At 38.3% G+C, this 27,920-nt stretch overlaps 1 protein-coding gene across 2 annotated transcripts; it reads left to right on the top strand.

Moving 5' to 3' along the window:
• Positions 1-63: 63 nt before the first annotated feature.
• On the top strand, positions 64-17,136 carry VCAM1 (vascular cell adhesion molecule 1). 2 transcript variants are annotated; one of them, XM_004471676.5, is made up of 9 exons: positions 127-349; positions 959-1,234; positions 3,395-3,715; positions 4,667-4,933; positions 7,354-7,629; positions 9,441-9,761; positions 10,550-10,816; positions 12,683-12,949; positions 16,217-17,136. In XM_004471676.5, exons 1-9 carry the CDS (start codon positions 286-288, stop codon positions 16,375-16,377), a joined length of 2,220 nt encoding a protein of 739 aa, XP_004471733.2. In that variant the 5' UTR covers positions 127-285; the 3' UTR covers positions 16,378-17,136. The 2 variants fall into 2 exon arrangements, with proteins under 2 accessions (XP_004471735.2, XP_004471733.2); XM_004471678.4 differs by lacking the exon at positions 12,683-12,949 and having other exon boundaries at positions 64-349.
• Positions 17,137-27,920: the final 10,784 nt, after the last annotated feature.

The following is a 27,920-nucleotide window of genomic DNA, read 5'->3' as shown; positions in this document are numbered from 1 at the left end:
TCTTCCAGGGCAGAGAGAGTTGTCTCAGCAGAACAACTGAAGGGGTTAATCCCGGGACTTGGCTGGGTGTCAAATTTTTTTTTCCCTGCCTCTGCCCTGGGTTTCCCCTTGAAGGGATTTCCCTCCGCCTCTGCAACAAGACCCTTTATAAAGAGCAGACTTTCTATTTCACCCTCACTGAGCCTCACTGGCAGTGGGCGTTGAAGACTCTTCTTGGGCAGTTCCAGGTGGGACAGAAAGAGGGGGTTTGGGACCGTTGTTTTCTCATCACAGCAGCAACTTACAATGCCTGGGAAGATGCCCTTGATCTTTGGAGCCTCAAGGATACTTTGGATGGTGTTTGCAGCTTGTAAGTTCTTCTCCTTGATCTGGTTCAGAGGCTAGCATTCCATTTTAGCCCAGGTTTTGGCTTTCATCAGTTTTATTATGGTAGAGAAGAAAGGCACTAGGATTTTTAAACAGTGGGAAAACTTACCCTAACTTTTAATGTGCTCTGAAGTTTTGCTATGTACCATTATATTGTCATAGTTGAAGCTGCAAATTGATGCTTTTTGATAGCTTTTTCCTCCAATGTTCTGAGTAATTTTGATTCTATCTCTGGTAGGTCTATCCCTTTAGTTTCCTCACTTGATGATATCAAACTAAGGAAATAAAAACAATGGAAAAAAACATGTTAAATGATATAGAGCAAAGCAAAACAAAACAAAAATGTACTCTGATAAATGAACATTGAGGCCTGACCTGAGGGTTCTCTTAAGTGAAGATGATTCCAACACTTCGTTTGGCAACAACGTTAGTGCATTTCGGCTATGGGGCCGTTACTAATAGTTTGAAGCAGTTTAGGGAAGAGATTGTATTTTGGACATTTTACCGGAACAGAGAAGAGGGAGTAGAATACTAAATAAACCAGTGGTGAGTTTGCTTTTCTTTTTCTTTTTTTTTTTTTGTGCCTTTGCAGCTCAAGCTTTTAAAATCGAGATCTCCCCTGAATCCAAAATCATTGCTCAGTTTGGTGACTCTGTCTCACTGACGTGCCGTGCCACGGGCTGTGAGTCCCCATTTTTCTCTTGGAGAACCCAGATAGACAGTCCACTGAACGGGAAGGTGACAAATGAGGGGACCAGGTCCACGCTGACGATGAATTCTGTCAGTTTTGAGAACGAACACCATTACCTGTGCACAGCGACTTGCGGATCTGAAAAATGGGAAAAAGCAGTCCAGGTGGAGATCTACTGTGAGTGCTTTTGAGAATCTTTGGTTTTCTCTCAAGTTTGCTTTGTAAAAATTTTAAAAGGATATTTTTAAGAGGAAATGTTTAAAAAGGATGTTCATGCTCATATTTTGGCTAGAGGACATACTGCATCAATAAAGCTAGAGACAGCTGAGCCTAGCACGAGGCCAGAAACCCAAATCTTGAATTCTCTTTGCAACTCTGTCACAAACTTGCTGCCCATAGGTACAATGCAACCTCTCTGGGCTTGGTTTCCTTAGCTATAAAATGAAATCTATAAAGATTATTTTTAAAACAGACATATATATGTATATATATGTATATATATCCATTTGATTATATCCTTACATGTTTACTTGGCCATGTATCCAAACCATTTATGGATTCCATTTTACAGGAATTTTCCATTTATATATTCTTATGCTATTTGATGCTTAAAATCAGCTTAACAATTAAGTAGAAGATTTGTAATTTCATAGTAGGCTCCTATACATAAGTTTTCCCCTTAAATATAAGAAAAGATATGTGCAAAGATTTTACTTCTTTGACTTTGGGATAGATAAATTTAGTGTTTTTTATAGTTGTTGCCGCCATCAAGTCCTGATGTTGAACCTCAAGGATATTTGTATAATGAATGAGATTTGCCTCATAAATGAAAACTCCTTGTTTACCAGCCTACCAAAATTCATCCCAGGCTCTTCTCAACTCAGCAAATAAAGTTAGTAAGAGGAGTAAGCACTAATCTGAAATAACTCACCAGTCTTTGGTTACTGATGACTATTCTTTCTAAAACCCTGGGATCATTCGGTCATTCTTTTCATGAAGACCTCAGCTGTTAAAATTATGTTAGCTTGATTTCTGCTGTACTGGAACCCCACTTTGTCCAGTAACCATCATTGATTCCTCAGCAAGCCCCATGTGTTGCTAATGCTTCCCAAGAAACTGTGCCTGGACGGCTGCTTCCAATTAAGCTGCTTGTACATGCACAGTTTATGTCTGCGCAGTCCCTGGAGGTCCCTGAAAGGAAGCAGTAACAAGTTATTCTATTATCTGACATCAAACTGTGTGGATTATAGTTGAATTTCTTCTAGACTATGAGAGACAAAATTTATTGGTGAAAATATGAAAAAACACAATGTTTCTTTACATGGTAAAGCATTTCCAGTTTCTTTACCTACAAATATATATAAAAAAGTGAAGACTGAAAAAAAAAAAATGGAGACCCTTCTGGCTTTAATTATCTTGCCTGAGGATTTTCTCCAAGAATGTCTGTCTCTCATTATGTTTAACAGCCCTGCCTCCATTCCACATTTAATTGTAATATTCTTTAGAGTTGAGAACTTTGTATTGTATAGAGTTGAGGCACAGAGTCTTGGATCCAGCTAGTGTGTTCCCATTAGGATAGGTTGTAATGAAATGGTAGCCCTGCACAGAAGGCGATGGTCCACTGAATTATTGCATTCCCTTGACGTGAAGTTTGAAGCAGAGCACTGACTGGTTATTGAGGTAGGCATTTCAGTAGGCAAATCTGCCTCCAGAATTAAAAGATCCTGCCAGAGGCACCATTCTTAGAAGTCAACTATTTAAAATTGATCTTTTTGTTTCTTAGCATATCTTGCCTAGTACCTATTCTTTGCAATGACATTTTGAGCCTCAGATTCCTTATCTGTATAATGGGGCTGTATCTGCCATGACCAAAATAAGAGAATGTGATATAATAGAAATGAGCAGTAGCAATTCAAAGTGGTAGAAATTCTGAGTTTAAATCCCAGCTTTATCTTTTACTAGCGAAGCAACCTCAGGCAAGTTTGTAAATTTGCTAATTCTGGTTTTATTACCTGAAAATGTGATCTTTATCTCTTGGGGTTTTTGTGAGGATAAAATAAAATCATTTATGTTAAATGCCTGGCATACGTAGGTATTCCATTTTTCCTCTCTACTTTTACTCCAAATAACATGCATCCCTCTGTACACACAGGATCAGAGCTCAGAGCCCTCCAAAAGATGTCTGATTCTGATTCTTATTTCTTGAACTGACCCATACCCAGAGAAAGTTACTTAAACAATAAATTCTGCTGTAGTAAGACTGTATTATCCAAAACATGAGACCAGATAGAATATGAGCCAAAAGCCCACTCACATTCATTTGTTTGGCCTTTGCAGCTTTCTCCAAGGATCCAGAGATCCATTTCAGTGCACCTCTGGAGATAGGGAAGCCAGTCACAGTCACGTGTTTGGTGCCTGATGTTTACCCATATGACAGGCTGGAGTTGGATTTACTGAAAGGCAACCATCTCATGAAGAATCAGGAATTCCTGGAGGATATGGACAGGAAGTCCCTGGAAACCAAGAGTTTGGAAGTAACCTTTACTCCTGTCTCTGAGGATATTGGAAAATCCCTTGTTTGCCGAGCTCAGTTACACATTGAAGAAATTGATGCTAAGCTCAAAGAAAGGGAGACTACAAAAACAGTGCAAGTCAACAGTAAGTACTCGTGTAATGTAATGTGGCCTAGCCTCTGTGGGAATTCATACTCGGTTGTAGATAAAAATAGCAATAAACTTAGCAACCAAAGGCAAAAAGAAATTCGATTGTAGTTTTCACTCCGTTTTTACTCATTGTGAACGTAGTATTTGTTGTCAGGGTAATTCACTGTGAAGAGCATTGGATTTGGATTGAGAAGACCTGAGCTTAAGTTCTGGCTTCCTCTAACTGCGTGAGCTTGGATCACTTAATTTCTCTAAGTTTCTACTTCCCAGTCTATAAAAGAATAATAATACCCAATTGGGTCATAGAAAATAAGACCAAATGGAAACTGTTTTTAATCATGTTTTGTAAACTCTGAGAAAACGCCCTGAACTATTAGCTGCACCACTATAAAGACTTACTGCGGTCTTTATACTGGATGAGTTGCTGTGTGTGTGCACATGTACATGTGTGCATTGTACACACACATACATTGCATTGGGTGGGGAAAGATGATGCAGCTTGGCTGTACTCTAGAGTCCATAAGCCTGCCAGAGGCTTTCACCACATTTTAAAAAGAGTGTCATCAACTATAGCATGTTTAGCAGAAAAAAAAAAAACAATACGGAGAGGCTTTTAACAATATGTTGAGAAGAAAGTCAGGATAAGGTATATTTTTCCTAGAGAAGAAAAACTTGGAAAAGAGACCTATAATTAAGTATTTTAAGCACAATCGTGTGGAAGAAGGATTTAATTTATTCTGTGTAACAGCATTGGGGCTGAACTCTGACCAAAGTATAAAAGTTAGTTACAGGGGAGTGGCTGCAGCTCAGTGGTTGAGCACCTGCTTTCCATATACGAGGTCCCAGGCTCAATCCCCCATATCTCCTAAAAAGAAAAAGCAGATGGAGATGATACCTATGGAGACGATGCTTTAGTAATGGCTAACAATGTGCCCTCTCCTTTCAGTCTCACCCAAGAACACAGTTATCTCTGTGAATCCTTCCACAAGTCTGCAAGAAGGTAACTCTGTGACCATGGCATGTTCCAGTGATGGTGTACCAGTTCCAGAGATTTTATGGAGTAAGAAGTTAGATAATGGGAATCTACAGCCCCTTTCTGGGAATGCAACCCTCACTTTAATTGCCATGAGAATGGAGGATTCTGGAATTTATGTGTGTGAAGCAGTTAATCTGGTTGGAAGAAACAGAGAAGAGGTGGAATTAATTGTGCAAGGTAAGTCCAATGGGAAAAAGGAATGATAAAGGTGCTGTCATTGGGATTTGAGCATTTGGCTTCCTTAAGGTTCTCCGATGACCCATCTGATTGTTTACTTCAGCTCAGTGATATATTTGACTTCTTCATACTTCTTGGAAATCTTTCTTCCCAGAGCTTTCATGGCTCTTTTTTGTGATTCTTTTCCATCTCACAGCATTCCTTCACTGCCTCATTCCCTGCCTTTTTCTCTTCCTCCGGCGCCTTCAGTCTTTGTGTTCTCAGGCTTCCACACCTGGACCTCTTCTGTTTTAGTCTAAACTCTCAAGTTTTGGACTAGTGGAATTTGGTGACTCCCAAATTCATTTTCCTGCTCTACATACTCAAAATCTATCAGCTCTACTTCACACGGCCCCTAGAATTTGTCCTCTTTTCTTCAACACATAGCAACTGCCCTGGGAGAGTTTACAATCTAGGGGGAAAGACAGGCATATAGATAGTTGATGTGAATATATTTTTGTAAGTGCCCCAAATAAAGTATCTTTTAAACAAGCTACTCCATTAAACTGTAAGATCCTTAAAGTTAGGCTCTGTGTGTGAATCAATATTGGGGTGGCTAATACAGTGCTTGGCACATAATAGGTGCTCAGTGAATGTTTGTTGAGTGAATAATTATAAACATGGCAAACACAAATATTTTTAAAATGAAAATATGGAGCTTAAATGGGGATGTTAAAAAAAATTCAAACTCACCATTAGTATGTTGATTCAGTTAAACATTAGGTCAACATTTCCAACAGACCAGGAAAGATAATAGACTAATAAAACCAACTGAAGCAAGTCATCCATTCTGAAAAAAACTTCACTCCATAATAATATCTCCTTTCAATGGTATAAAGGACATGTGTTCCAGGAGAGTTGCTTTTCATCTTACATCACAGTGGTATACTGACCCTCTTAAGTACTAAGGATAGAATTAAACTTTCAAAACACCTTTTCAATTACCTAAAAGAGTTATTCAGGAGCCCCAAGTTCACAGTATGAAATGTGCAGCCATGGTAAAGAATGAGTTGGGAACTGTTCACAGGCAAAAAGCGGATCTGTTTTTAAAGTTCCCCATTCTCACATATAAGGAATTAGGAAGTTCTGATTATTGTTCTGAATGACCTCTCTCTTTCAAATTCTGATAACGTATCAGTTTACTGAGATCATTTGAGGAAAAAAGCCTGCTTTGAAGATTCTAAGATGTCACAATTAGACAAGCCATATTGAGAAAAATAACTTCTAGTATAAATGTGAACCCCACAAAATGTAGTGTTTTGGGATTATTTCCTTATTGAGGTTTCCTTCCTCCATCTCCAGCCTGATATTTATAGGGAAGATTTTAGTTATTTCCTGTGGAGTCTCACCTTTCACTTTCAGAGTTGCCCAGTCACTGTCAGTTTCTTGAAGGGAACAGAGGCAGAATTTGGAGTTCCCTTTCTCCCTAAACAGCAGTCGTCAAAAAAACACCACCAGTGTACCCAGCAGGCTATGGCAGTCAAAGAGCTTTCCCAGATATTTGAGACTTAGGAATTTGCCCTCACATCTCAACTTTCAGTCCTTGAATTAATTGTAAAGCACTTGTATACTACATCAAACAAATTTTTAAAAGTGACTGTGTATCACTGTATTGCTTAGATTTCAACATTGCTTTCAGTGTGACTGTGCGTGACTGTCAATGGTATAACTTTATGTTATTGGGATAGAAGTTTTAAGCATTGATCTATTACAGGTATTATTTCTGATTTGGAAGACATTTTTGGTAACTTTTTCCCAGTTCCTCTCAGGTTTTTAAAATTTTTTACATTTAAATCTCATATGAGATTGCCTTGGCTTAGTTGTAGGAACTGAAAAACTTGGAGTCTTGGTTCAGAACTGATTGGTTTCAAGCCCTAATTTTGCCACTTGCAAGTTGTGAAAAGTTATTTAGCATTTCTGAACCTAAATTTCCTCAAAGATGAAAGAGGAGAAGGATAAGGAGAGGAAGAGGAGGAGAAAGTTGTTGTGAGGATTCAATGAGACAATATATGTAAAATGATTTGCACATTTCCTCACATAGGAACCATTTAAATCACTTAACGCTATTACCTGCTATTGCAGTGATTTGCAAATGACATTGGAGCAGAGACTGGTTTAATGCTGTGGAGAGGCAGCCACCTCTGTCTTGACAAGTTTCTATCCCATGTTCATTCTATTAAATGAACAAATCGATGGACTATCCTAGGTTCATGCTTAAAAGATGTGATATCATTCCTGACGGTCCCAAGATGGAAAGGAATAATTTCTTCCTGGCACTGATGTTAGCTAAAAGGAGGTCAGAGAAATAAAGCATATATTGGAATGTGTTGAAGGAAAAGAAGAATCTTACCTTCTTTTCATCTTGTTCTTTCTCCCCCCAGAAAAAACATTTGCGGTTGAGATCTACCCTGGATCCCAGATTGCTGCTCAGATCGGTGACTCCGTTGTGCTGACTTGTGGAGTCACAGACTGCGAGTCCCCATCTTTCTCCTGGAAAACTCAGATTGACAGCCCGCTCAGCGGGAAGGTGTGGAGTGAGGGCACCAAGTCCACGCTGACCCTGAGCCCTGCCAGTTTGGAGAACGAACACTTTTACCTGTGTACAGTGACCTGTGGGCATAAGAAACAGGAAAAAGGAATCCGGGTGGACCTCTACTGTAAGTGGTTTTCAGAACCGTTTGCGGTTTATTTTTCTTTTCTTTTCAGTTCAGTTAGGGTGAGAAAAGAATGCGAGTCAGTGGTGTGCAATGAGATCCATGTGTTTGGAAAGGGAATTTATTACTGAGTATAATCCCTGAATTTTCAAGCTAGCATTGCCTGCTGCAACATAATCAGCCTAAATCTGAAGTATATTTTTTGCATGTACTCAGATTCATAATCCTTAGTTTGTGTCTTGTCAGTGTTCTCTCATCATTCACTTGGACACACCACAGGCTCCCTCCTCTCCATCCCCTCTGTGTTTATTTGGGGCTGGAGATGGTAGTGAGCAAGGAGTGGGGAGAAATTACTTACTACAAACTCAAGACACCAGACAGTCAAAGGTCAGTCCCCACTCAGATAACCTGGCGGGTTGACTACCTGCTCACCTACTTGAAATGGGGGGGAGGTCTGAGTCTAGGTTTATTGAAGGCACATTTGGAAAACTGATCTGGAAGAGGGGAAGGAAGTGAAGCATATGAGGAGCAGGAGAATGTCAAATGTAGAAACAGTTAATTAGACGGGGAAGGGGGATGGTCAAGGGCAACTGCCTAGGTGAAAAGCAGAAACGGGAATAGCACTAGAAGCTTCATCGCAATATTGATTTACACTGCTCACAGAAACCACACTTTCCCTTGCTGTTCTTGTCACCTCTGCAACTTAAATCTTCGTGTGAAGTTGACCTTGCTGGAGTGTCTTTCCATTTATGCTGAATGGGGGCCAAAATATGCAAAGTGGTGACAGAATGACTTCTTTGAAAGAGTAATTCTGTCTTGTTTTATTCGGCAGAATTCAAGTCATATTTTTCACCAGAATCCCTTCCCAAACTTGTGTCACCTGTCAGGATTTTGTTCCGAATGAGTTAGAGTGTGTCCGTATAGGGATTTGGATCTCTCTAAAGAAGCGTAAATTTGATTGCATTATCGTATTACTCAGAGCCTACGATCTGCTGATGTAGGCATATTTCCAACAGAAATGAGAAGCAGCATTGAAGTCTTATTACTGTATGGAAATATTTAGGGAAAAAAATTTTTTTAATGTTGCCCTCGGTCTTTATAACCATTTTAGTCTCATTGTTGTCCATCTGCATAGGTTGTATTATAGATGTTATTATTTGCAGTCTAAATTTCTCACAGTTCTATTTTTTCTTAACTACAAATATCTGAAAAATATTTAAACCTTTCTGGCTAAATTTGGTTGTTAGAAATTAAAGTGTCTAAATTGAGAACTGTCCTCTGGATCTTATCTCATAGTGGGAGGCTTGTGAGGTATGATACCTAATGAAAGTCTATTAGAATCTCTAAGTTTCATTTCTCCTAGTTATAAAATAAATTAAAAGACCAAGTTTATTAGGCTGTTTTGAAGTCTGAGATAATGATTATTAAGGTTCTAGCACATAGGGAGTATTCAGTGCATCATAGACTCCCAGACTATGCTAATTTTATAAACGTTTACAATATGTAATTACTAAATAAGTTGGTGGAAGCTGATAAATCCTTAGAAAAGATCAGGCCATGGCTCTCAGCAGGATTGCATGTTAAGAAGAAAGAGATAAGAAATACGTTTATTCCTTGTTGACTCAATGTACTAAGCAGTTTTTTTTTTTTGTTTCAAGGGCTATTTATATTTAATATCATTGTTTATACATTGATGATCATTCTATCCCAGATAAGTTAAAGCTGTCGTTTTCAGGCCTTTGCCTTTTATAAAGATTAGTTCAATTTTCCCTTTAATGTCACATGTAAATATCAATCTTGCTTGGCATTTTCAGCCTTCCCTACGGATCCAGAAATTGAGATGAGTGGTCCACTAGTGAATGGAAATCCTGTCTCTGTAAGCTGCAAGGTTCCTGATGTGTACCCTTTTGACCGCTTGGAGATTGAGTTACTGAAAGGAGTGCATATTATGAAGACTCAGCGCTTTCTTGAGGACATGGATAAGAGATCCCCAGAGACCAAGAGTTTGGAAATGACCTTTATCCCCACCATTGAAGATACTGGAAAAGTTCTTGTTTGTCAGGCTAGGTTAGATATTGATGAAATGGAGTTTGAACCCAAACAAAGGCAGAGTACACAGACACTTCATGTGAATGGTAAGTTCATGTGTGATATATCCACTCTTTAGTATGGATTTCTTTATCACGTTCAAGCAATAGTTAGCATGAGGTTAATTGTTAAAACATCTGTGAAAAAACATAACTGAAAAGAAATTTCAAAGTAATGGTGATATATTTACCTATTGCTGCACAACAAACCACCCATAAAACTTAAAATAATTACTATTTATGATTCTATGAATTGGCAATTTGGGAAGGGATCAGCTGGGAATTTTTTCTCCTCTACGTGGTAAAAGCTGAGCTCATGCATGAATTGTCAGTTAGTGGGTTTGCTTACCGTGGCGCAGTGTTTGAAGACTGTGATATGGAAAGCTGAACTTAAGACCTGGGCTTAGAAGTCCTACAGGTTACTTCTTTTGCTTTCTGTTTGTTAAAGCAAATTACAGGGCCAGCCCCGATTCAAGGGGTTGAAAAATAGACTTCAGCTTTTCTTGGGAGGAGATTCAAATAATTTGTGGTCATATTTCATCTTCCATGAATGGCAATACACACTATCATTGACCACCCATCCATTCTTTAGTTGCAGGACAGTTTCTATAAAACTGACTTCTGTTAGAAAATATCTATAATATATTCGTAGTCTACTCTCTATTATCCTTTATCTGGTAAAGTAAAATGGTGTGTTCAGGGCTGAAACCTTCTTTGTTAAAGCTATCAAAGTTTTAATCCACTGAATCCATAGCCCAGTTTTGCCGCATGATTATTTAAACTTTTGGAACTCAAGGTATAAGAGGTTCTGCTAACAAGTGACTCTACCTTTTCAGTTGCGCCCAGGGATACAACCATCTTGGTCAGCCCCTCCACCATTCTGAAAGAAGGTAGTACTGTGAACATGACTTGCTTTAGTGATGGCCTTCCAGCTCCAAAGATCATGTGGAGCAAGCACCTAATTAATGGAGATCTAGAGCCTCTTTCTGAGAGTACAACTCTTACCTTAATCTCTACAAAGATAGAAGATTCTGGCATTTATGTGTGTGAAGGGAGTAACCAGGTTGGAATAAGCAGAAAAGAAGTTGAACTGATTATCCAGGGTAAGCAGAGCACCATTAATGAATTATTTATATTATTATTTTGGTTGTGTCACTGATTATGAACAAAGTACTCTTTGCAAATATTTTTACTAGTGTTTGGAAGAACCCAAGCAGTTTCCTTTGCATAGAAAGCTCCTGGAATGGTCCTTTCACATGAACTATTCCCAAGTCACTTTTTTTTAAAAAGATTTATTTATTTATTTATTTATTTCTCTCCCCTTCCTCCCCACCCCCCACTCCGGCTGTCTGTTCTCTGGGTCTATTTGCTGCGTCTTCTTTGTCTGCTTCTGTTGTTTGTCAGCGGCATGGGAATCTGTGTTTCTTTTTGTTGCGTCATCTTTGTTGTGTCAGCTCTCCGTGTGTGTGGCGTCATTCCTGGGTAGGCTGCACTTTCTTTCGCGCTGGGCGGCTCTCCTTACGGGGTGCACTCCTTGCGCGTGGGGCTCCCCTATGCGGGGGCACCCCTGCATGGCAGGGCACTCCTTGCACGCATCAGCACTGCGCATGGGCCAGCTGCACACAGGTCAAGGAGGCCCGGGGTTTGAACCGCGGACCTCCCATGTGGTAGACGGATGCCCTAACCACTGGGCCAAGTCCGCCACCTCCCAAGTCACTTAACATGAAATTCTTTTAGCCTCAAGTGGAAAGCTAGCTCCAAGAACTGTGCCAGGGCTTCCAGTTACACTTATGAGGCCATGATTATGGTGCTGAAGTAACCACTACACAAGAGGTATATGTGCATTTGGGAATCATTTTGGACAAATTCTGCCATATCTGTCTGAAGTGAACTCCAAGTGAGAATATCCTAAGGGTCCTGCTAGTATTTGCTAAGAAGCCTAATACGGCATTTCAATCTTTTGTCAATAATGTGATAGCAATGACCGTGCCCTCTGGTTCATCTGCTTGGTGACACAGATCCATGAGAATGGATGAAGTTATCAGATCCAGGCTCCTTCTCTCTAAAGGGAGAGCCAGAACTGTGAACCTACAATCTCCTAGTTGGAAGTAGGGACAAAACTGTAAAGTGATCAATTTGGACTTGCCCCATACCTTTTCTCTGGGAGACCTGGGGCCCTTTTCTTCATCAGGGCTGTCATTGCCTCTTCTCTCCCTTGGTGTTATTCCCACTAAAGTTTTAATGACTTTCTTGTTACTCCATCTTAATGATATTTGTACTTTAAAGAAAAGATTTAGAAGGGTAATGAACAACCTTAAAGCAAACTCTTAGGATGGATGTTATGCTACTGTGGCCCTGGATGGGGAAAACCTCTCAAATCACGTCACAAGACAGATGACCTTCCCAGGAACGTAACATAAAATGGTGACACAGCACTTCCCTTCATGGGATGTATTCATAGAGATGTTGTGTGTCTAGTCCTTCGCCTAGTGCTGTGTTGGTAGTAAATGGTAGTTGTGTTTATTAATAATAAGAAAGACATCAATGAACAGCTTAAGTTCTTGATCTCAGAGGATTCAACTTAAATCTCACAAGTCAGTAAAGACCTTTGTACTTCAAGGAAAAAATTGCAAAACCATGCAACAACAACAAATGAATGGATTTTCTTTTTCATTTTTGAATTCCATAGCTGTTTATTAGACACCTATTCTTTGTCTTATGCTGGGTAAAGAATTATATTAAAGGATATGAGAGAATCATAAGACATATCTTTCTCTTATTAAAAGCATAATCATTTACAACAATCCACCAAATCCTTGACTTCTTTACTTGCCCTTCTAAACATGTAATGCCAACAGCATAAATAAGCACAAATTAGCTTCTGACAGCTATTGTTGCTATTATTAAATTGATATGGAGTTGGTTTAGACCTCACTTAATCAGAAGTGTCTTTTAAATTCTTTTTACAGCTGCTCCAAAAGGCGTAGAACTTACAGCTTTTCCTTCTCAGAGTGTAAAGGAAGGAGATACTGTCATTATCTCCTGTACATGTGAAAATGTTCCAGAAACTTGGATAATCCTGAAGAAAAAAGCAGAGATGGGAGACATGGTGCTAAAATCTATAGGTGGAGCATATACCATACGCAAAGTCCAGTTGAAGGATGCAGGGGTGTATGAATGTGAATCTAAAAATGAGGTTGGCTCACAACTAAGAAGCTTAACACTCAATGTTAAAGGTTAGTTAGTTCTTATTATTAAATAATTCAGCGGTTTGGTGGATTGTGAAGAGTTGCTAGGATTAGATGAATGAGTTGTCAAAATGGAGCTGAGTTCTATGCCGATTGTGGTTATTTTTTTTAATGTTTCCTGAAATAATCAAGCACAGCTGCTTTATCCTATGGAGTTTAGCCAGGAAGTTGACATTAATCATTGGCCAGTGTGGAATTCCTGTTTGCTTTTTTCAAAGTTGGCAATTCATCACTGGTCTCAGAGGTCTTGCATTTGCTAAGTGTTTTACCATATTTCCAAAACCTTTTCCTGGAGGATTTGAGGAAACTGAAGCAGTAGGACTGCTGTGGGGGAAAAGAAGGATTCTATTCAGACTCTTCTTTCCTACCAAAAAGGAACTCCGTCTCTGAACATGGAGTAACTGCATACTTTCTGGATTGACTTTTTTCAGGATAATAATCTGGAGTGGCTATTTCGATCCTAAACAACATAAATAGTCCCTAGACTAAACAAAAGCCTCCTTAAAAAGCCAGGCCCCTGACCCATTCTACCCTATTCTAAGGGAGGGACAATAACCCATCAGAGAAGCTTCAGGGGCCCCTTAATTTCCTAACCCCTCTTGTAAATGCATGGTAGAATCTGCTGATTTTATTGAAGTAAGCATAATATTTCAGCCTTTCCTAATCAGTCTCCCACGCTCACTGCATGCTAATGAGCTCCCATTGTGCAGTGGAAGTCAGCCTTGGCTTTGGAGTGAACAGAACTGCAAATAAACGTCAACTCTTAAGTGGCTTTCAGAATTAGCAACCATTTGACAGTGTACAGAAAATTTGAACCTAGGTCAGAAAACAGGTAAAAATTTTACTCACCTCGCCAACTTTCTCAGGATTCCAAGTCTTATCATATGATCTGACTTCAGAGTATCTCCTCAAAACATGACAATATCAATATATCCATCTAGAAATATTAAAGAAGGGGTAAATATCACAATTACATGTAAAACTTTGTCACCCACCAGCAGTGATTATCCTGAAAAGGGTAGATCTGGCCAATCAAGTTACTATGCCTTCAAAGAAGGCCATTTACCCTGTACCATGTGCTCAAAATGACATGGGATATGTGCAATCAGTGCTTCCTATGAGGTTGGGGAGATTCTGGATGCATTGAGGTCTCAGTTATGAGTAGGTTAAAATTCATTCATTCTTATTTTCTCTAATCCTTGATGCTTCCAGACCACTTTTCATGGAGCCTAGTCCCAGTCAAGCAGATTCCTAACATTTTTATAATTCTATTTTCAGTTAATTATCCTCTTTTAACGACACAATTCAAAGCTTTTTTCCCACTTTTTAACTCGCACAATTGTTACACATTGTTGTCTTTTCTAGTTGCTTTGTTATCTAACGACTTACATATTTGTCACTTTTCACTCATTAATTAAATGGACAATCAAAGAATATTGGGCATTCAGCTAGGAATTCAAGTCCCCAAATTGAACATGGTTTAAAATAACTAGATATGAATGGAGATGAAGATTTGCCTTTTTTTTCCTAGATATTTTGTACTGTTATCCTTTGTGTTTGGTGGTTTTTTGTTTTGTTTTGTCTAGGCGTGAATGTATTCCACTGAGAGAGATAGTTGAGAGGCTTTAGGATTTGTAGTGTTTATACAGCTAACAGAAATTATATTTAAAGGTTACCCTGAAAACTGACTCAGCACCTGTGGGTGCCTGAGGGGAAAACTGAAAGGCGAAAAATAATATTTATTAAATTGAAAAGAAAAAAAAAAGGAGCATAAATACCATTGCCCAGCATGTGAACAATATTGATGCCTAATCATAATTATGATGATGATGGACATCTCATTAAAATATTATCCTTATGTTTTGACTTAGTTCTACTCTAACAAGGAAGAGTAAAAAAGTGAGGCAATTATCCTTATGCTTAGGGTAAAGTGTCTTCAATTTCAGTAATTTGAAAAATTGACTTCACATCATCTGACCCTAGAGATTCTTTTCTACTTTGTTGACCTCCAGTTATCTAGAAGGCTTGCAGTAATCTCCTAAGTCAGAACATTCATTTCTGCTAGCACTAAGGACCTGCATTCATGTAGTGAAACTTAACAAAATGGAGGTCACATGATGCTGTATAAACATAAATATAAACAGAGTCCAGTCTCCAGTAAATGCCATGACTGTCTTCAGAGTTAGAATGATAAATCGTATTGCAGCTGTCTGATGTTTAGTAGATTAGAAAAAGTGTTAATTATAAAGTAAAATTTTGTATACATTGCCTTCTGTACTCAATTTATAATTGAGAAAAATGACAGAATCTAGAGAGAATAAAACTGTATTATTATTTTTAGATGTGTTAAAATATAGTTATTGAATGTCAGCTATGCCAAGCAGAGAGCCAGGCAACTCTGTGGTGGGACAAAAAAAACAAACAAAAAGTTATGTGTCCTTAGGTAGCTTACAGTCTAAGGAGGAAACCAAATTTAATAAATAATCATACAAATAATTGTTGACAAACTGTGATGGGGCTAGGTAAGGAAAGTATAGTGAGTTGTAAGAGTATATTGGGTTCCCCGTTTAGACTGGGTGAGTTGTGGGTCAGGCAAAGCCTTTCTCAGGAAGTAACGTTTAAGCTGGAACATGATACATCGAAAGAACTTCAGTTCATCAAGAGATAGTCTTTCTCAACACCATTTGTACTAAGATGCTCTGCTTCAGATATACAAAAATATGAAGTTTTCTATATCACTGTAAAAGCCATCAGCAAGAATTCTTTCTCATCTTAAATACTATCTTATATATGGTGCTTGGCTATAATGGTTGCACAATAAACGTTATAAGGATTTTCTCAGATGGCTGCTCAGTCATTTCAATTCATGGTTTTCAGAGCCCTAATTGTTTAATAAGCATTTCTATTCCCCAAAGCAAACAGCCCTCACTCTCCAATTCCTTCTTTTGTTAAAGGGTCCTGAAATGTTGTACCCTTTCTTCCATTTTGCAACTGTGCATGAATTTAATTGAATCCAATATTAGCTATCAATAGCTATCATCTTCAGGCCTGTCCCAACCATAATAACCACCAAAATGATTATTTGGATAATTCAAAGAAATATGCAGTTTGAATTCTGATGGTCCTTATTACTGCTTTGATTCACTTCTCTGTAGAGACCTAGCTGTACTGCTAAAATAAAACACTAAACTGTTATTATGAAATGATTTCTTTTTTGTACCATACATTAATTGCATCCATTTTGTTATTTTCCAGGAAAAGAAAATAATAAGGACTATTTTTCTCCTGAACTTCTCGTGCTTTATTGTGCATCCTCCTTAATAATACCTGCCATTGGAATGATCATTTACTTTGCGAGAAAAGCCAACATGAAAGGGTCATACAGTCTTGTAGAAGCACAGAAACCAAAAGTGTAGCTAACATTTGAAGTGTTCAACGCAGAGACACTATTTATCAGCCCAAGTCCTTAATATTTCTCACCGTTCCACAAGAAAAACAACAACCGACTGAGAGTTCAGACTTCTCTCAACATAGAAAGAAATGGCCACAAAAGACCCTTGCTGTGAACAAGAAGCCAAAGGAAAACTTTCTGTCTGAAAAATAGACATTGGCCTGTTGAGATTTGATGACTGGAGCAGTTCCTCAATGTGTATATAAAATAACATAATCTGTACATATGTAAAATAAAATTATTCCATGGAAAAGTTGCTTGGAATAGCAGCACTCTCCATTGAGATTGCTAAAATAGAATGTTGCTTGAACTGATTGTTATAATTTAAAACATCTTAGGAAAATTTTACATTAATATTGACTGGCAGCTTGACTTATGTCATCTTTTTAAAAAATTTATTTCCTTTCCCGAGATTTTATTCTTTTAAACGTCTTTGATGACAATTTCATGTTTTGTAAAAATGGGAGGGTTTTCTATTTTTATACCAAATGATAAACCAAGAAGGTTGACTTTCAGGTACTAAACAACTCAACCTATCATATAATGGTTTACTAGATCTCTCTGTATGGTACAGACATGGTACGGAGACATTTAATGATGATGTTGCTTGTTGATCAGACCATGTAACGTTCCCAATGTGGTCTAGAAATGCAGCTTCTTCTGTTTTTCTTTTGTAAATGCTTAAGTACTTTGTATAGTAAAGTGATAATATCTGCAACTGGAAGACTTGTGTGTTTATTTATTATTAACTGCCTCCTTTAATCATGTTGTAGCTCTTTTTGAAATGTCAATTTCCAAATTTGAATAGTCCATGACTACGGAAATAACATGTACGGTCTCAGAATACTTTCTTCAAAATCACCATGGGAATTTGATAAAACTCAGATTTCTGGGTTCTATCCTAACCTATGAAATTAGGATTTGTGGTTTGGGTCCTTGGAATCAGAAATTTTTAAAAATTTAAATATAGCATTGAACACGTACCCATTACAGGGCAAGAAATTAAAACCTATGTCAATACCATCATGGCCGAAAGATAGAAGATTACTGTTCATCAGAGTTTCTTTCATACCACTCACCCATCACAGATCTTTCCTTTCTCTGAACAGTAACCAATATCCTGAATTACATATTGACCATTCCTTTGCTTTCTTTTTGGAGATTTTATGCCTCTGTATGTAGCCATAAATAGTACATGGTTTAGTTTTGACATGTTTTGATCCTTTACAAATTCATCCAAATGGTATATTTCCCTGTGACTTTATTCTTTCACTCAAAATTATATTTTTGCATAATTCTTTCACATTTTTGTATATAGCAATAGCTAATTCATTTTTTCATTGCTATATAGTATTCTATTATAAGTCATTGTCACAATGTGTTTATCTATTCTATTGTTGATGGATATTTTGGCTGCTTCAAGTTGTTTTTCTATTATGAACAAAGCTTCTATTAACATTCTTTCACCCATTCCTGGCTAATATGGGCAAGAATTTACCTAGGGAGCAACGCTTTCTCTAGAGTCTATACAGACATGAAATTGCTAAGTTGTAGTATATGCACATTTTCAGGTTTATAGGGAAAGCTAATCAGTTTTCTGAAGTGATTAAAACACTTTATATTCTCATTAGCAGTGAATAAATAGTTCCTATTATTCCTGAACACTTTATCAAATTTGGTATTGTCTGACTTTTAAAAAATCTACCTATCAAATGTGCATAAAATTTCTCATACTGGCTTTAATTGACATTTCCCTGTATACTAGTGAGGAGGAACATCTTTCATATGTTTAAGGACCTTTTTAGTTTAGGACGATTTGAACTTCCTCATCTATGGACATTTTCTAGGAGCTGGTTGCCTTTTACTTATTGATCTTAAAAGATTTAAATATGTAAATATATCTACTTGATACTAATCCTTCGCTACTTTTATGTTGGGCAAACAATTACTCAGTGGCCAACTTTTTGCTCCATTTTTGCATTTTTGATTAATATAATTCAATTTTTAATTGATGAAAGATTTAATTTATTAATCTTTTGATTATGGTTTGTGTTGTGTCAAGTTTAAGAAATCCTTATTTACCTTGAGGTAGAAATTTCTATCATGCCATTCCAAAAAATGTTTGCTGTCTTACCTTTATTGTGTTTTATCCACTTGGATTTGATTTTTATGTATAATCCAAGATAGGGATCCAATTTCATCTTTTTCAGATGATAAAACAAAGCAATGTGGTGTGGTAAGAAGACTGGAATTTTTAACAATTCCTGGGTTTGACAGTTGTAGTTAAAGATACGTGTATGAGAATACTTGGCTAATAACCTGAAAAGGCATATTGAATCATATTATAGATGGCTTTGCGCACTGAACTGAAGTCTTTGTACTTATTCTGGTAGATAATGCTGATTCCTGAAGATTTTGAGCATAACTGGGGCTGTGTTTTGAGGAGTTTAATATTCCATCAACATGTAGATTGGATTGCAGAGTGAAGAAACTGGAGACAAGAGCAGATAAGAGAGGGATTGAGTAGTCCCAGCATATGAGAATGAAATTTTCTGCTGAAAACGGACACAGTGGGAATGGAGATCAAGAAGGGGATGGAAACTAGTGAAGTGTTAAATAAGACCTTTAGGAATTAGCAACTGACTGAATGTGAAGTGTGTGGAACGCAGAGGGTTGAGGGTGATTCTGATGTTTTTGAGTTAAATGGCACTGACAGAGTTTTATGGAGGAGAAGCTGGTTTGGAGCAGAGGAACCATGGTGATTGGTTCAGCTCTAGATATCTTATCATTAGATGTCTTTCCTTAAAGGAACTTGGAAAAAACGATTATTAAGTATTTCTTAAATGTGGGGAGAAGAGTGGTGGAGAAAACTGCTGCCTTATCCCTACAGGGCTTTGGTTCCAGGAGATCCTCACCAAATTCTTGGAAATTAATTGATTGATCCTTCATCAGGTCTATCAACATTCATTCCCCTCATCTTATGGTAAATGAAAATCCCTTCTTTCACATTCCAGTGGGTAGTACAAACCTTAAGGAAGAGAGGGTGGCTGTGGAAGAGTAGACAGTATAAATGGATTGTAAAGCCTCAAAGTAGCAACTATAAATGCAGTAGAAGACTGAATGCCGCCTGAGAGATTAGTGCCTTAATAATAGAGGATAAAAAGTTACTGTGATGCCCTCCTCCCTCTTCCTGTATCCACTTGCAATCAGCGGTTGATGCTCTTGGCGTCTCTTTTACAAGGCTGGTACGTCCATCCCCCATATGCTGTGAATGTTGACTGATAAAAGCCCACAGTTCTCCCTTTTTCTAGAAAAATGCCCTCAGACAAAGGAGGGATGTGTGTGTACGTGGGTGGGATTGGGGGCAAATATGACAGAGGGCTCAGCTCTGGGGCCGAAGGGGTGGGTCATTCTCCACTAGAGACCAGAGAGGCCCCCACCTCCTCTTGATCTTGGTTGCAAGAACATTTAAAAGGAAGTAGTAGAAATAAAATTGAAGATGGGTAAAGGAAGCCAAATAAGTCTTACACCTGGACGGTGGTTGCCAGAACTTTGGGGAAAAGGGGATTTTTCTGTTGTGACCCTTAAGGTCTTTAAAATGAGTGCCATTTATATTGGATACTATTACCACCTTTCTCGGGCTGCCTGGAGTTACAGTGAAGCACAGAAGTACCTGCTGAGGGCTTGCATTCTCAGCAGGTATTCTTCAGATTGTCTATAAGCCTGAGCATTAAATTATCTCATTCATTTGCCTAATATTCTAGTGAGAAGGAAGTAAATAGTTGATTTAGAAGGGCACGTAAGTACTTTCAGGATATTAGTAAGGTTTCACTTTCCTTGTATGTTTTGTAGACTCTCTTCTTAGAAATGGGTTCAAATCTTGTTATAAACATTTAGTAGTATTGGTTCTCAGTTACCAGAATATTTTCTGAATTTATGACTGGCAGGTTTGCCATCTCCCACTCTGATACTGTCTTGCTCAAATCAACACTAATTAAACAAATTGAAACAAAAATTTTTTGAGCATTTATTTTTCTAATTGTATTCTTTTGAAGATATGTAGATTTAAGGTGTCCCAACTCTTGTAACCATTCCCATCACCTTTCCTTATTTGGGGGAGTGATGTAGGGAAAATAAAATAGACAAAGATGTTTATAGTTAAAGAAGATCTTTACAGGTCCACAAAACTTCCTGATGATATGTACGTTCAAATAATGATTGAACACAAACAATTATTTTTTAAAATCTGCTTTCCACACTTAAATCAACAGAAATGGCATTTTTTGCTTGGCAAATTGCAGGTTTTGAGACAAATGCTAATATCAATCGACATGACCACTAAAATTACTGCGGAAAGTAATAGTTTTGGTCAATTACTTCCCATGTTAAGGGATTTCAGTTTTCTGGTATGTAAAATGAAGAGTTTCTCCTAGTTTAATTATCAGGTCTCTTCCAATTCTCAAGCACAATGGTTCCATGAAAATTTACACATCTGCTTTGGTTAATATATTTTTTTCACTTATTTTGGAGAATCTTTTTTTTGTGTTTAGCCAAACAAAATTCAGAATCTTCATTTTAAACTTCACCTAATAGACTTTAACTGAGTCTTGAGGAGAAAAATAAAACGTTTAAATTAATACCAACACTAGCAAATAGTTTCTGCACAGGTTCAATAATAACTACTCTTCCCTTCAGAAAGGGAAGGAACATTTGTAAGGTCTTATTGAAAAAACTGTGTGGAGTGACTTTTCAGGCTTTGCTTCTATTGAATAATATGTTTTTTCTCAAAAGGGAAGTAATCTTGAGAATCTTGGGCTCTCTTAGGAAAAAAGAATATGATGAATTGAATGGAATCAAATGTATGGTTTATTTAGTGAAGGCCAATGCTATCAGGAGAGAGCATTTTATTGTTTCTAGTTCTTTCTTCATTAACAGGGACTCTTGGAACATTGTGGAACAGTAAAACAAGTTGATTCAGTAATTGAAGAATAGCAAATTTTCAGTCTTGAAAAGAAAAAAGAAGATATTGACTTTGGGGGGGTGGTCATGGTGAATCGCTTCTAGACCTACTACTATTACGAAGAATTTTTAACTAACTTTCACAAATGAATGTTTTAGTCTGTGTAAAAGGATTTTATTATCACAATTTTTCATTTAAATAGTAGGATGTGCATGTAATTAAATGACTTTCAATTACCAGGATGTTGAAGGCTACCATGCTGAAAGTCCAACAAGATGTGACATTAAATACAGAACTTTGAATGTGCAATAAAAATAAACCTTATTGGAGTTAGTGTAGCTCAGTGGTTGAGCATTGGCTTCCCATGTACCAGGTTCCAGGTTCAAACTGAGACCCCACTATCTAAAAACAAACAAACCAACCAACCCAACAAAAAAACAAAAACAACCTTATTGCTTTGGCATACGATCGTATTTAGTATCTTAGAATTTAGGAATATTCACATGAAGTCCACTTGAAAAGTAGTAGACTCAAGAAGCTGCTTTTGGCAGCGGACTTGGCCTAGTGGTTAGGGCATCTGTCTACCACATGGGAGGTCTGCGGTTCAAACCCCGGGCCTCCTTGACCCGTGTGCAGCTGGCCCACGTGCAGTGTGATGCGCACAAGGAGTGCCCTGCCACGCAGGGGTGTCCCCTGCATAGGGGAGCTCCACACGCAAGGAGTGCGCCCCGTAAGGAGAGCCGCCCAGCGCGAAAGAAAGTGCAGCCTGCCCAGGAATGGTGCCGCACACACGGAGAGCTGACACAGCAAGATGACACAACAAAAAGAAACACAGATTCCCGGGTCACTGACAACAACAGAAGCAGACAAAGAAGACGACGCAGCAAATAGACACAGAGAACAGACAACCGGGATGGGAAGGGGGAAGGGAAGAGAAATAAAAAATAAAGAAAAAAAATAAGCTCCTTTTCATGGGGGGTTCTGCCATGGTTTTGCCAAGATTTGTGGCTGCTCTACATTATTGGGAAAAAGAACTTCACACACTCAAGCAGATACCTGAACTGAGCACATTTTCTTTACTAGTCTAAAAGAATCACACCCTTGTTCCCACAGATCTCTTTGTCCTTTTTTAAAGGTAGAAATGGTGTTATGATGCTTCTTTCCTTTTAAGACACTTTGCTCAGGGTGGACTTTAGTCAAGGCTGATAAAGAGAGATTCTTTATTTTCTGTAGTCTATTCTCTTTTTCTCTAAACTCCACTGCTCCCATTCTTTCACTGAAAAAAAAAGGTCAGACAATTCCATTCCAAAAGTAATTTGATATTTTACTTTCTCTAGGGATATTGGTGTATTAGAGATGGCAGTCCCTTGAATCAGCCTCGGCTATGAACTCCACATAGACTGAGCAATTATGGAGTGATTTCTCACTAAAGGTAGCATCAGCTTTCCATCGGACCCAAAGTCAATGAGCACACATTCAAAAAGCTGTTAAACTAAATGTTTCAACAGGGAGACATTGGCGAAAGAGTTTCTAACGCTTTCCTTTTTTTGGGAGGGTGCGGTGGTTATGACCTTTATTGAGTTTATCCACCAGAGTGGAAATAATGTCTGTACAAAACCAAACATTTGTCCTCTAACTTCTGCATCACAATTAAAATCCAAACAGTTAAAAAAAAAACCCCACAAAACACAAAACTAAACAGTCAACTCAATCAAAACCCACTGCTTCAGAATCAATACCTGAAGCCACAGTAACATTTAAATATGGTTAAGACTCAAAAGCAGAAATTTGGTTGGTTGGAAAGTTCATTAAACTTCCAACTTGCTCAAATAGAAATACAAAAAGGCAAAACGGTGTTTTTCACAGAGATACAGTCCACTGGAATCACCAACACTGGACAGCTGGGATAGAGTCTTCACAGTCTGGAGATAGTAAGGAACCCCAGCATCCTTTCCAGGGCCTTCTGTTGCCCTTTCTCCCCCATCAGAAATTCGTGGCTACGTGGAATGACCCCACCTCCAGCAACTGTAGCCTTGATCAGAGAGTCCAATTCTTCACCTCCACGAATAGTGACGAGAGGTGATAGGTTTACCTTTAAATCTTTTGACGTATTTCCTGCCAGTTCAGGTACCTCTGGCTGAGGTGCTCCTGGACGGCTGCGCTGTGCACAGCGGCGGTGGCACCCACGCGCCCGTGGGTGGCCGTGGATGGCTTCGGCCCTCCGGGACCTGCCCGCGGGCTCTCCGCGAGCGGATAACCGCCGTTGTCTTAGCCTTTCTGGAGTCCTTCCCAGCCTTACCTCCAGCCGTTTCCAATTCTGCTGAAGCTGAGACAAGCAAGGCAGAGAAAGGGCTCCTCAAACACGCAGCGAGATCCCACCGCCTACTCCTTCCTCCCACCGCGATTCAAACTGCCTCTCATGCTCTCTTTGTTGTCTTCATTCTAACAGTGTTTCTTCATATTATCTTATAGAATTTGGGTAAGATTTTTAAATATTTACAGTAATTCATGTTTCAATATTAGAAAGAGTCAAACTCCTGGCCATTATACCATTTGCAAGACCATGTGGACCTCTTAAGAAACCCAGAAAACTTCTCCAAAATATTCTATCACTAAGAAATGCCACTGGAATAAGTCCCTTGAACTCTTTGAACTCAGAAACTACGTTCATGGGTATCACCAATGACATAAAGAAATGTGTTTTAAATTCATGTCTCTTTTCAAAATTCACACTGAGCATCTCAACAGCTGGTGTCCTCAGAGGAGGGAGGAGAGAGCCTTGGTTCTTATGGCTCATTTCTTTGCCCAGTAGCTACAAGTTGATCACATTAACAATTTTCATTATTTTCTGTAACAACATCAAGACTAGGAGGCATGTTCTGGGCTGCCAGATCTCTGTGAACGATGCAGAGTGTGATGGTCATTCATGTGCAGCCTCTATAACAAAGTCATTCTTCCTGCACACAGAGCTGCGTTTGTCCCTACTGGTCCAAATATGTATTTTCTACTCTACTTTGTAGTATAAGAAATACCATCAACTAAAGGAAAAATTCCTTCTCCTGACAAAAGGGTTTTCAGTAAAAAACAGAATTTAATTTCATTGAGCTCTTTATTCCCTAAATATGTATCATCTGTACTCTACTCATCAGTGGTTTTGCACAATTTTTGTAAAGCCAAATAATTCTCACACATACAGTAAATATTCTTCTGTAATGCATGCCAGTAATGATTCAAAACCAGGATTTAATAGAACTAATAACTTCTTTTGCTTCTTCTTTGAACATATTATTTGTCACTAATTTTGTGACTGGTTTCACTTCTTTTGTCACTTATGCATGATATTTTTTTCTACAAGGAGGGTAATTTTGAATGATGCGTCTGTCATTTTGGTCTCTTCTCCAACTTTTGTGCTGTTATTTCCATTTAGGGTATCTCTAACATGTTTTGAATATGTCCCCTTCTCTCTCTACTGGTGGCCATCATCTCTCACCAGGGTTACTGAAATCACCTCTTAATTTGTCTCTTTATGTCAACTTTTGTGCCACTCTAAACCTTCCTCCATACATTAAGTATCTTAGATTTGAATTTTTCTGTCTTCTTGGGATCCTGGACTTCCCAAAAAACATTGCACAGTTATGGCCACCTGTTCGGAACATTAATTTATAATCTGAAAATCAAAACAAACCTTAGTGCCCTCAGCTCCTTTGATATACTGGGGACAGAGAAGGGCCTTCCGTTTCTCTGCTAGGCAATCTAAGCATTAGAAATTCAGTCTTCTGTGAGTTTTTTTTCAGCTTTTTATTCACTGATTACTGCAAATTTAAAAATTACCATTGCAAATAAATGCAATTTATTATTTCTCTTTAAATTGGAGTATCTGCCTGTTATGGTTTTTATTCTATGCATTTGCATGATTGATTTTAATGAGGTAGGATAGGAGATGCAAAACTGAAAGTATAACAGAAAAGGGAGAAAATCCTTGCCCTCTATATGATATGTGGAATCCTATATCTAAAGTGAGCAAATATACTATCTTCCCATTTTTAAAAATAGAAATTCAAAAAGCATTCTGAATTTAGCATACTCTAAAACAAAAACCAAAATCTTTGGTCCTTCACATTCAAGGTGACAGCCCCATTGTCTATTTGCTTTATCTCTCACACCACTCAGTTCCTCTTGATAAGAAGAGAGGACTTGAGATGAAGTTTCCCAGAGGAAATACAAGCTATCCCAGGAGTGCAGAGAGGGCTTGGCATCGTCACAGTCTGCTCAGCAGGGTCAGAGCAATGCTTTCCCCTGGGTGGCACAGGGTGCCATGGAGTGATCTTGAAACTCAGTGTCATTTCAATCTTGAGGTCCCCACATTTGGTAGCTCTTACCATTTGAATAGCTGGTCCTTTGAGTGGTTGGGGAATAAAATGGCTATTTGCTCAAAAACCACTCTCCCGTAGCCTGACACAATCAGAATTGAAATCATTCTTTCGGATGATGTTCAAGGGAGGGTCCTATGTGATCACTAAAGATTTTTTAATTCATGCTAAATTAACAACTTAGAAAACTTGTATGCCAAGCCCTTGCTCATACCCTGGGCCAGTGTTTCCCAAATGTGATTTCCCGAATGTGATAAGTACAGCACTGGGGATTATTAAAAGATTTATATTGGCAAATAAGTGTGTGTATTTCTCTCTGTCTCTCTCTGCTCCTCTTTCTAAATACATAATTTTGATGGTTATAGATTTGTTTTTTGTATATTAGGAAAAATATAGTAACAGCAAAACCATGGTTCTCTGGAAAATTCTTATTCAATAAATTTAAGTTTAAACACATGAAGTGAGTTTAAATGAAAAAAAAATAGTTCAGCTGGCATACATATTTGGGAAACAATCATGAAGTTGGTTCATAATTAATATTTGAGAAATAATGATGAAAGTTTATACACTATTGAGTTCTTATTATGTGCCTGGTACAGTGCTAAGGGCTTTCTATATATATTAAAATATTTGTTCTCACAGCTACCTATAAGATAGGTGCCATCATCCTTATTTTATAGATGAAAAATTGAAGTGAATAGAAATTAAGTAATTTATCTGAGGTCAAATAACTAGTAACTGTTAGAGATAGGATTAAACCCTGGTTGGTTTGTTCTAGTGTTTAAGACACTATCTTTAAACTATCTCCCAATGTTCATGGAATATTAAATAAACTTGACTCTAAGAAAAATCCATAGAGTAAGGTCCTGCAGAACTATTTTCAGAGTTGGGTAGCAGCTGTATTCATTCATTTTTAGAAAATGGTTTAACTTTTTTTCAATTTCATTGTGACATAATTGACATACAATAGACTGCACATATTAAAGTATATAATTTGATGAGTTTTGTCATGTGTACACAACTGCGAAACCATCACCACAATCATTAAAATAAAGATGCACATCACTCCCCAAAGTGTCCTCATGCCCTGTTGTAATCTCTCCTTCTTGTGCCTTCCTGCTCCTCCACTCCTTCTTCAGACAACCAATGATGTGCTTTCTGTCATCATATATTAGTTTTCATTTTAAAGAATTTTATACAAATGGAATTGAACATTATGCATTATTTTCTTTCACTATAATGATTTTGAGCTTCATTAGAGTTGTTCCAGGTATCAGCAGTTCATTCTTTTCATGGCCAAGTACCTGGAAACCTTTGTAAAACCCCTCGATGGTTTTCTTTTAAATACTGTTATGTGGAACAATACTGGGTCAATAACCTTTGGAGTATTCTACCTGATACCTCATGACTTATGAGGTTTTCCACTCTTGCTGGCAGGAACAAAAACTATTCCTGGCCTTGTGGAATTCTGAGAATGATTCCCCTTGACCTTATTGGGGCAATCTTTCCCCAGTACTGGGTAGTCTCCTAACATGCATTCAAGCATACTCCAGCTGAAGACTTGAGGAAGATCCTCTGAAGATCTCCAGAACCCTCTCTGTGTAGCTCTCTCCTTTTCAGTCCTCTACCCTGCATACTCTAGCCACTCTGGCTTTCCAGACTCCTAACTTTGTCTCCTCCATTTCAGGAAACCACCAGACTTTGCTTGAGTTCCCTCTCCCAGAGTTATGGCCAGGAAACTGTCTCCAGGCAGTTAGCCTAGGAAATCATAAGGCTCATTTTATTCACTTCCTTTTTTTTTTTTTAATAAACCTTTTTTTTTTTTAATTTCTTTCCCCTCTCCCTCCACCTCCATTGTCTGCTCTCTGTGTCCATTCACTGTGTGCTTCTGTGTCCACTTTCATTCCTGTCAGTGGCACCAGGAATCTGCATCTCTTTTTGTTGCATCATCTTGCTGCGTCAGCTCTCCATGTGTAAGGCGCCATTCTTGGGCAGGCTGCGCTTTTTTCACGCAGGGTGGTTCTCCTTACGGGGTGTACTTCTTGTACATGGGGCTCCCCGAGGACACCCCTGTGTGGCATGGCACTCATTGTGCACTTCAGCCCTGCATGTGGGCCAGGTCACCACATGGGTCAGGAAGCCCTGGGTTTGAACCCTGGACCTCCCATGTGGTAGGCG

This window comes from Dasypus novemcinctus, chromosome 9, assembly GCF_030445035.2.
Source record: "Dasypus novemcinctus isolate mDasNov1 chromosome 9, mDasNov1.1.hap2, whole genome shotgun sequence".
Classification (NCBI taxonomy): Eukaryota; Metazoa; Chordata; class Mammalia; order Cingulata; family Dasypodidae; genus Dasypus; species Dasypus novemcinctus.
This window is presented reverse-complemented; position numbering and strand designations above follow the sequence as displayed.

Excerpts from the sequence above, each read along its gene's own strand:
- VCAM1 (XM_004471676.5), top strand. The coding sequence starts at position 286 with ATGCCTGGGAAGATGCCCTTGATCTTTGGAGCCTCAAGGATACTTTGG. Across the intron at positions 350-958 it reads TTGGATGGTGTTTGCAGCTT|CTCAAGCTTTTAAAATCGAG; the intron begins GTAAGTTCTTCT and ends GTGCCTTTGCAG. Across the intron at positions 12,950-16,216 it reads CTTAACACTCAATGTTAAAG|GAAAAGAAAATAATAAGGAC; the intron begins GTTAGTTAGTTC and ends GTTATTTTCCAG.